We start from the raw sequence: 10270 nt of genomic DNA, 5'->3' as shown, positions 1-10270 counted from the left end.
CTGCAGCAGAGAGGATATGAGCGCGCCGTGCAGGGGAAGCGCCACGAGGCCGCTGCCCCCGAAGGGAGCTGGCTTTGCCGTCCCCACCACAGCAATCGGCCGCGTGCGTCGTGCAGCAGTTGCAGCCGGGACGTGCGGGGGGCGCCGGCTCGCAGCAGCTGGGCCAGATGTGCAGCAGCTCTGCTGCACGTGGGCTGCCAGTCGCTGCCAAACGCGGGGAGGCTCCAGGAGGGCCGTTTCGCTCTGTGGTGCTCTTGGACTGGGCGTGCGAATGCGGCGTGACGGAGGCCACTGCTTTCAGGAAGGCTGAGATTAGGACAGGGCATTTGGAAGAACAGAGAAGGACCCCCTGGGAGTCTGATTCAGAAATGAGCAGGCATTAGAATATTGGTGCTACGGAGTATCTGGGATTACTGATTTCCCAGGGCTCCAAGGAAGTTAAACAGCTCAGGTGACACACAGATATGAATAGGGGTTAACTTTTTTCCAGTCGTGTCTCAGGTAATAAAACTCCCCCTTGTATCCTTCCTGACTCTATGTCCTTCCTTGTCTTTCTCACAACCAATCAGAGTAGAAAAATGAAGCCTACTTTGTTGAACCGTTTCTGCTCTTACGCACTGACTGTGATTATTCCACAAACAGAAAGAAAGGAAGAAAGTTGCAAGGATAATGTTTGAACAGGAAGGGAAAAGAAATGAAAGTGAGAAGAGGAAAACATTCTGGGTTACTGCAGCAGCAGAGAAGGAAAGTGAAGGGGTGCTGGTCAGCAGCACCGGGGCTTTCACGGGACTGCCAACCATTCCCAGTCTGGTCATGTTGATGTATAGATGGAGACACTGGGTTGAGGGTTAGCTGCTGTATAACTCTTGGCTCTTAAGTTGTTTTAGGTAAAGCTGTAGGTGTTGTTATCAATCTGAGCCCTTAATATTTGACAGGCACAGCACTTCTTAATCCCTTGTGCTGTTCAACCCCCTTCCAGGCTCCTGACTGCTTTCATAGCTGAGCTTCACGGAGCTCCTGCTTGGGGAGCTGCTGTGCTAGAGGGAATCTGCTCAGAAAGCAGTCTTAATTATCCCACTAAATGGAGTCTCAGTAGCGTGGTTTTTGTCAAGTTCAGAGCTGCTGCAATGTGTCCTGTCTTCCCAGTCCTCTTTTTAAAGCACAGACAATTCATTTACAATTTACTCATGTCAGATTAGAAATAGAAAAGGGAATGACCGGGCCCTGGCCGGGCGCTGCTGGCTCGTTGTTCTGGAGGGCACGGGGGAGCTGCAAGGCAGCCAGCCTGGAACCGCAGGCTTCTACGGTGGTTTTTATTAAGTTAGAATTCAAAAACAGCTGAAAGCCAAACTCGCTCCTAGTTCCGATTAGAATCCTATTTTCCTCTATGGATTGCTATTGTTTACTAGATTGTTGTTAGAGTTGTATTCTAGCGTGGGGATTTTTCTTTCTTTAATTTTCCTGCAGTGAAAAAACTTTGAGGATGGGAGTCAACACCGGGACCACGCTGACTCGGGACATTGCTCCCCCTCTGCTCGGCTCTGCGCTGGGTCCCGGGGCTGAGCTGGCTCTCGTGTCTTCTCATCTCACCTTAGTAGATGCTGGAACTCAAAATTCTTCAAAGTTACAGCTAACAAGTTAGATCCAGCAAATAAGCAGTAAGTCACCTCTCAGAATCACATGTGAACCCCCTGCAAGCAGTTTTCTAAAGCTGTAGGCTGTGCAAGTCTTGCATTTGTGTTGCATGGGTTTTGTTTCCATAAGTAGACATTGATTCTGAGCTGAAATGGGGCTTTGATGCATGTGGCCACCACTGTGACTAGGCAAGTGGTCGCTGTGCGTGGCCAGTGCTCACAGAAGAACAAAACCTGCTCCATGCAAATGCTGCCCTCTGTTTCCTAGAGCTCTCCAGCGCTGTGCAGGCAGCAATGGGTATCGAGCAGACCTAAAATTAGAGATGTGCTGGTAACGGTGCTTGTTCCAGATTCACTCCTTTTCTAGCCCAGCCAATGGAAGCTGTATTACATGTTTAAGCCTTGTTTAGGACATGTTACATTTTGATGTGTGTAGCCTTTAGCTTATCTTGTTTTTTGTCAAAGGAAAACAGTTAAAGATCAATAAGGTTGGGGCTCAAATGTGTCTGCTCTAGATATTTATTTGTGAGGATCTCTTCTGTAATTCTAACCAGCATCTCTTCAAGATTCTGCTGTGCTACATAAGCTATTATAAACTATCATGAATAATAATAAAAAAAGCTAACCTAACAGATTTTATTTTATTTTAAGAGGCTGGTCCATGCAAGGCTATTGGTTTAAAGAAGTTCTTCACAGAGATGGTACATTTTCCTGTACTGGACAGTAAGATTGGCTCAGCAGGTTTACTGAACCCCTGAGCGCTTGAATACAGATTCCTGACCCTCCTTCCCTGTTACACCACTTGACACGAAGACTGGTCTTTTTGTCAGTTTTCATATTTCCTGAATCGGAGAGCAATAATATTCCATTATGAAAAATATGCTGGAGTAGACACTGAGGGGTTGGAAATCAATGTAGGTATCGATTTATTTTGAAAAGGGAAAAAAAAAACAAAACACACAACTATAGCAATAAAAAAAGATATTATGGTAACTGACAGCAGGCAGTGTTGATGTCACTGGTTTAAAAAAAATGTGTATGTTTATTTTTCTCATTGAAAAATGTTTGTGGGATAAAAATAAGCTCAGATAGGACCTAAAACTGAATGTTTATAATCACCCTAATCCACTGTGCTCTATTTAACTTTTTGTATAATTAGATGGTAACATTTTCAGTTAGAATACTAAAACTATTCCAATACCCTTTCACATCAGTTATAGAAGTATACCACCCTCGTTTTCCAAAAGGAGTGATCAGGCTAAATGAATTCATGGTCAATGCTAATGCTGTATTCACATACAGTTTTCAGGAGGAAAACATTTTTTTGCATTTGTAGAATTTAACACTTGCAGTACTTTAATACAACTGCAGAATAATAGCATTTATTTGTTCAAAAGTCAAACCATTAGGTGTCAAAAAAACGGTCTCTGGCATCTACTAATATAGTATGTGAGAGGGCAGTAGTGATTTTATTTTTCCTCCTGTTTTGTCACATTTGGGAGCAAGCACCTGTGTGGTCAGGTAAGTAGGAAAAGGGTCCTTGGGCGAGTCAGTCACTGCTCTGGGAGACGGACTCAGGTCCTCATCATCGCGCACAGCCCGGGGTTATGGTACCTGCAGAGCTGTGTGGTTATGGTACCTTGCAGACAAGGGCTCCCCTGCAGTCGGGAACTCTGGCTCTGTGTCATTTAGCTTCTGTATCGCTGAGACAGACACTGCGCAGTCACCAGGTGGGAAGATCACTGCCTTTGCAGGAGTGACCTCTCCCCAGCCTCATCCAAGGCTCTGCTGAGCATCTCGTGGACAGAAATTGTACAAATGCAGGAATGGAAGATTCTTCTGTCCGTTATTACACCAAATGCAGGCATACTACTCCAAAAAGGGTGCAATAAGTGTTCAGAAAAGGCATGGGAAGCAGCTCTAGGTTTGGTAGTGCTGCTGAAGTGACTCATTTGTTAAGGATAAAGTACACTGCTGATGGGTAGTAAACTTCTAACCACTGACAACTCTTACAAGAGTACTTGAAATAGCAAAATTAGCAAATTGCTTTGATATATTGGGAGCTGCTGCTCTTCCTGAAGGACAGCTCAGTGGCTCAGTCTGTAGCTGCATGGGGCTCTCAAGCGAGTGCGCAGGGACACTGGAAAGACGGTTCTTTCCTGATGCTTCCCTGCTCGAGACACAGCACACTTCAACCTGGTGGAGATGCTTGGGCATGCCAGAAGGAGGCTTATTTTCTTTTCTTTGGCAGAAGTTGTTGGCTTATGTTTAAAAGGCCTGCTGTGGAGCTTGGAATTTTAATTATTTTGAACCAACTTCTAGATTTGTTGAAATTAAGGATTTATCTTCCAGAAAAGACATTTAACTGGCTGTGGGTAATTGTGCTAGACAGTGTGTGTTCAACTATGCTAAAATCTGCTTGTTGCTAGGCTTTGGTTTTCTTTTCCCAAGGTAGCACTAGGAGGAGGAATGGGAGAATAATATAAATTAAATTTTTATTTTGAAACCCTTGCCTCCTCCTGAATTGCATAAAGCATTCAATTCTTTTCACAACAAAATGTTGTGATAAAAGGATCATTTATAGTAAAGATAGTACGAAATCCAGAAGTATTTGTCATGAGTACGAAATCCAGAAGTATTTGTCATGGCAACATAGGATGTATAGCTCTTGCAAAAAATCTTGCAATTCCCTAATAAAGATTGTAGTCAAAAAAAAAAAAAAAAAAGCATTTGTACTTAACCTAATTACACCTGATGGATTGACAGCCTGAAATTGGCTCTTGTCAAGTTTTCTTTTTTTTATTTCACTCTAGCTTTCTCTTTACTTCTCAGGATGGAAGCCTGTGTGCAGGTGTAAGATGAACCAGAGGAATTAGGTGCTGTCCCTTGAAGCCCCAGCCTGCCATGTAGGAGAAGCTGCACCACGAAGGGCGACACCAGTCTAGCGCCCAGGATTGCAATAGAATTCATATGTACATGCTGCATTTGTCTACCGTTTTTCAGTTTCACAAACATGTGTTCTTAATTTTGAAAACACTGTTCAGCATAATGTTATTTTTGTAGTCTTTGAGGTATCAGAAAAATCTCCCCACAATAACTTTCCTTGATTTCCTTAAGGCCAGGCAAGAGTTGCATAATCATATCGTAGCCCTAACAGAACCGCATGTTTGTGGAAAGTGGTGAGGAAAGTGCAAGAAAAGAGATGGATTAAAGATGGACCAGGATAAATTTCTCAAAGTAACACTATATATGTTACCATTTTGCTTGTAAGTTAATGTTGTTTTAATTTTTTTTCTTGTAGGTGAGGGAAACCAGATCGACGTGGGAAGGTTACAGAATTAAGAAATGCTCAAGATACTGTGTTGGGTTTTGAGGGGGAAAAAAAAATTCTAAAGGATCATCTGCAGGAGATGCCAGAGCTTTCAAAACAAATATGAAGTTATGCAAAGAGCTTGTCTTACGTGCTCAACAGAGTGTTCTGCAATTTTACTAATGGAAAAGAGAATTTTGATATTGCCAGTGCCTTTTTTCATCAGGTGACCTAACCAAATCCTAAGTGCTCCCATGCATGGGCTGGCAGTAGAAATAAGTTAGGCAGGTGACAAAAGCCCTGTTGTTGTGTTAGTGCAGGCTCCGTGTCACAGACCTTTGTCTCCCCTCTTGTTTCACTATGGACTTGTAAGTAGTTTGTGCATGCAGCGCATAGACATGTGTCTTATAAATGATTTCCAACCCTACTCCTACCAACATGTCATGGCTTATTGACTTGATTTATAACATAGCGGACCACATTCTGGTTCTGTTAAAAACCTTTTTTTACTTAATGTTTTTTGCAAAAGGCCAATCCAGCAGTGATGGTGTGACTCATAGCATGGGCACACATTTCCCAGCTGATAATACTTTTCATTTATGTCGTCTTCCACAGAAGTTAGCGTTAAGTGTGCCATTGTAGATTACAATGACAATCAAGCCAATAACGTAGAAGTCACCTATTGAAGCAACAGGTATGAAATACAGTGAGTCCAAAGATATCCCTGGTCAATTTGAGAACTGTTCCTGTAGTTTTGCCATCTCCTTCAACATCAGAGAATTGGGATGGGGGCACAAAAAACGTGCTGGGGCACATGGTGCACGTGTAAAGCCTGTCGCCGAGATGAGTGTGTTCAGCTGCTAGACCTGATCTTCTGAAGTCAAAGCTTTCGGTTTCTATTCCCAGCTTTCATGTTGATTTAACTTTGTTCAGTTTTGAATTTCAACTTTGTGTAGTACTTTCAGACTTAGTATTAAGGTGTTGTTTGTGGTTCCACACATTACAAGGTAGGTGCTTTCCAAGTGCTTAAGAAATACAGTTTGTGCTTAAAGCGATAAAGAATGGAAATAGGAGAGAATTTACATACAAGCTGGATTTAACTAGTGAATGTCCTTAAATGGACGGAACGAGGACTCCCTGGTCAGACTAGGGTGGACAGAGTGCAGTGAGATCGTGACTATGCAAACAAAAAGATGGTGGCCAAAACATGAAGATTTCTCACTGAAAGTGTTGATACAGATTTTGCTACTTAATTCTTCATTTGCACTGCTATTTTGAGCTGATGATTGCTTCTTCTATTAGCGATAACCAAAGGAATAATAAAAGTGATATAACATGGAGAAAATCCCCACCTACTTGGTCATCTCGGATCTTTAATGTAAAGCGAAATGCAGTGTTTACTGAAGAAAAGAGATGAATCAGATGGGTGAAGGTCCCAAGACAGATCATCTGCAAAGGGAGAGAAAGGCCATATCATATGAGAAGGTTCCCCTTGGTGCATCGTCAAACACCGTAACAGTCTGGCTCCATATGGGCTTGAGGACTTCCTGGCTTCCATCACCTGAGGAATATGTGGGATTTGTGGCCACTGGGATCCTGTTTTTGCAGCACTCTTGTCTGAACAGCAGCAGGGGGTTCATGGGGAGAAAAGGGAGATCCCATTTGTTGCCACCCTCTTTCCCTCCTTCCTCTATAGTGTCATTTCGTAACTGATGGACTCGTTTGCCATCTGATACTGTTGTCCAGGATGCAGCACAGCTCTCTGAGCAGGTGGAAGAAGATGATGGAGAAGGATACTGGGAGGAAGGGGAAGACTCAGTGCCCGGATGTCCTCTGTGGCTTGAACATGAATGGATCCTTCATGGCAAACTGCTTTGTCTAGTGGTGAGAACATAGAGCTTGCTTTCAAAATACAGGGTATTTCTGTTGTTCTGGCAGGCAGTATGTGGCCTCTAATTATTTCCTTATGCTGTTCTATTAATTCACACTCCTGCTACACTTTGCTTGCAGATCTGCATTATGATGCAAATACACCAGCACTGTAATATGAGAGCCAAGTTTCAAGTAAGTGTTCCTAAATGAGTTTTTGCTCTACCTATTCAAAAAGCAAGTCAGAAAAAAGACGTGCACACAAACCAGTAATTTAACATGTTACTACAGAGCTAGATTCGTTAATAAAATATCAGCTTATTGAAAATCAAATCTTTGCAGTTTCTCTGGGTTCAAACTACTGCTTCATAAGCCTGTGATAGAAGCTTGCCCCGCTGCAATACTAGAATACTGGAATGACTATTGCAGAGTAAAATTCCCAATATATGCACAGTTCTTTTACCAAGTAAGTGCTGTCAGTAAGGGTTATATTTTGACTGTATTGTCTCAAGTTTGTATGCGTAGCCACTATGGCTGTTTCCAAATAACCAGCATGTTAGTCTTCATTTCTTGTGTTCGGTGGCCTTGTTTCACTGGAAAAGCAAAGCACATGGTGGTTTTGGACATGGTCTTTCAGAGGTCACAGCTGAGGTAGCGGACATCCCCAATGCTTTGCATTTTCCCTTATAAAGACGGAGATTGGGTCTGTAATTGCAGAAGGGCCTCATCTCTAACTGAGGAACCTTCAGCCTTGCGCGTGGCCTCCGGCCATGGGGGCAGAGATGCTCTCTGACTGAATTCATACCCGTGAGGAGGAGGAGGAGGAGGAGAGGTTCCCTTCCTCAGCTCCACAAAGGACATCCACTGCAGCGGGGAGAAGAACAAGCTGGGGCTGCAGCCGCCTCCTGCGCTTCATTCCCTTCCTTTGCCCGCCCCATCTGCCCCGGGTCTCCTGCCTGCTCCCTTTCAGTACCCGTCTGTCCGTGCCAATCCTGTTCTGAACCTGCGGATCCAATGGGCCCCTCTTGTCGCCCGTGGTGCCAGGAAGGCTCTACCTCTTGGGACATGTGCCTTCTCTTAGGCGTTTCAAGCTGCCCTCCTTGCAGGTTGGGTTTGTGCCCTCTTGTTCTGCTCCCTGGGCAAGTTCTGCTGTTGCTTTTTTTGCTGCCTTGGTGATTTAGGAAACCTCCCTCCTCCCGTTTCCCCTCTTCCTCCTGCAAGTGAAGAGTCCTGGAGTTGCCCCTTTGTGCTGGGGCTGCTGCTGGCTCTACAGGCTGTGAACGCCAACCCGTCCTGCCCTGGCAGAGCCCGTATTGGGGAGCAGCCCTCCGTGGGGCTGTAACAGGGTGGTGGGAGCCAGGATGCTCCCTGCAGCTCCAGGAGCAGCGGCGGCACCCTGCAAAATGGAGCAGCGGGCACCCAGGCAGCCATTTTAATGCCTCTTGCTTAGCTGTGTTAGAGGTTGGTTTTGTTTTTATTTACTTGGCAGTAGATGTGCCTCTTTCTCAGGGCTACACTGGTAGATATCAATTAAGAATATATTTTGCCTTTTAAAAGGGGGCAGAAGGGAAGAAACCAAATCCTAATGCACTCGGGCCAACCTTACTCGGGGGTGGGTAGCCACTTACACCCTTAACGATGTAGAGCCCCTTTAACTTTCCTTCTAGGCATCTCTTTCCTGAACGGGGCAAGGTCTCAGCGACTGAGCACACCCGAGCCCGCCCCCCGGCCGAGGCCGCCCCCCTGGGGCCCCGCCGAGGAGCCGCTGCTCCCGGCGCGGGGCCCGCGCTCCTTCCCGCCGCCCTGCCCGTGGCCGCGGGCCCGGCCCGCCCCGCCCGGCCTCCCCCCGCGCCGCTCGCTCAACTTCTCCGCAGGAAACTCGGCCAAAACCGCCCCGCGCGCGGCCGCCCCGCCCCGCCACCGCCCCCGGCCCGTCCCACCACGCCGGAGCCGCGACGCCTCCACGGTCACTTTATTTACAGCGCGCAGCGGCCCGGCCCGACCCCCCCGACAAGAACGCGAGGGGCGGCCGGGGAATAAATAACCGCGCGGCCCCGGCTCAGGCGATCCGGCTGCAGAAGTCGTCGAAGTCGCGCTCCATGAAGCGCTCGCTCTGCATCACATCGTCCTCGGAGGGGAAGTAGGGCTGGCTCTCGTCCTGCGGCGGCCCCGGGGCCGCGGTCCCGGCCGGGGGGCAGGCGGCGGCGCAGTCCATGAGCGCCCCGCGGGCGTTCTCCAGCACGCCCAGGTACGAGTCCATGTCGAGCGGCTCCATCTCGCAGTCCGAGCCGCCGCTGCTGCTCTCGGTGCCCAGCGAGTCGGAGCGCAGGTGCAGGAGCTGGTACTTCTCGCGCATGAGGAACTGGTTGGTGTTGCGCGGCGCCCGCATGCCCGGCGCCCGCCGCCCCAGCACGTTCACGGGCCGCAGCGAGAGCAGCACCCGCGGCCGCGCGGGCCGCCAGCAGCGCCGGTAGCCGCGGCCCTGCAGCAGCACCAGGGGCTCGGGGCTGCGCGCGCGCCCGCCCCGCACCTTCCCGGAGCCGCCGGCGGGGCGGCCGCGCCGGCAGCGCGAGCGGCCGCCGCCTCCGCGCCGCGTCTCGGCGCTCTTGAGCGGCGGCGGCCCCGCCGCCTCGGGCGGCGCTTCCCGGCGGCCGCGTCGCCACATGGCCGCGCCGCTCACATGCTCCGCGCAGCCCCCCGCGCCGCGCTCGCCCGCCGTGGCCGCGCTGCTGCTCCGCAGGCCCGCGGCGTGTGTGTGTGTGTCCTTCCCTGGCGCCTCCGCTGGCGCCTCTACCTCTTCACGATCCGCTCCGTTTTCTTCTTGAGCGGAGCGCTTTTAGCGCGCATAGCCTGACCGCGCCGCTGCGCGCTGACGGGCAGCTTGGCCGCCTTCGCGCCGCCGCCCCCGCGGGATGGTCTCGCCGCCGGCTGCCCGCGCTGCTGCCGCCGCCGCTGCTCCGGGCGCTCCACGGGTGCTGCCGGGCGGCGCTGGGCGGTGCTGCGGGGAGGGCGCCGAGCGCGGGCCGCTCCGCCTGCCTCGCTGCTGCACGCGCCGCCGCCCCTCGCCGACTGACGGCGCTCGCCCCCGCGACCCCTATTTATAGCCTGTGGAGCGGCCCACGCGTGGCCGAGCAGGGAGGGACGGCGCCTCTCCCAAAACAGCCTTTTCTACCCCAAACTGTCGCTTCCCCGCGCCTCGCGTTCTGAGCGCGGGAGAAGCCCCGTAGGGAGGCCGTGGCCGTTCCATTCTTGCCGCCGGCGCCTGGCCGGGGCTCTGCGCGTCCCCCCGCCGAGATTTGGTTTGGCCCGAGGCGCCGGGGGAGTCATTTTGTTCGGCCCCTATTCACCAACCGCTCCTGCGTTACGGCCTTTGCGTAGTGGCTGCTGTCTCCACTTCCCTCGCAGCAGCGATACGCAAGCTGCGTAAGCCTCCAGCAAGGCGCGTGTAATGGCCGTG

General features: G+C 49.8%; 1 protein-coding gene across 1 annotated transcript; it reads right to left on the bottom strand.

Annotated features, from left to right (window-relative positions):
• Positions 1 to 8770: 8770 nt before the first annotated feature.
• On the bottom strand, positions 8771 to 9734 carry LOC148594990 (uncharacterized). The gene has a single exon (XM_088522903.1). The coding sequence runs from the start codon at positions 9476 to 9478 to the stop codon at positions 8873 to 8875; it is 606 nt and encodes a 201-aa protein (XP_088379029.1). The 5' UTR covers positions 9479 to 9734; the 3' UTR covers positions 8771 to 8872.
• Between the last annotated feature and the right edge of the window lie 536 nt (positions 9735 to 10270).

This window comes from Tinamus guttatus, unplaced genomic scaffold, assembly GCF_059628265.1.
Source record: "Tinamus guttatus ecotype Peru unplaced genomic scaffold, ASM5962826v1 Tinamus_guttatus_pri_ptg000169l, whole genome shotgun sequence".
NCBI classification, from domain to species: Eukaryota; Metazoa; Chordata; class Aves; order Tinamiformes; family Tinamidae; genus Tinamus; species Tinamus guttatus.
This window is presented reverse-complemented; position numbering and strand designations above follow the sequence as displayed.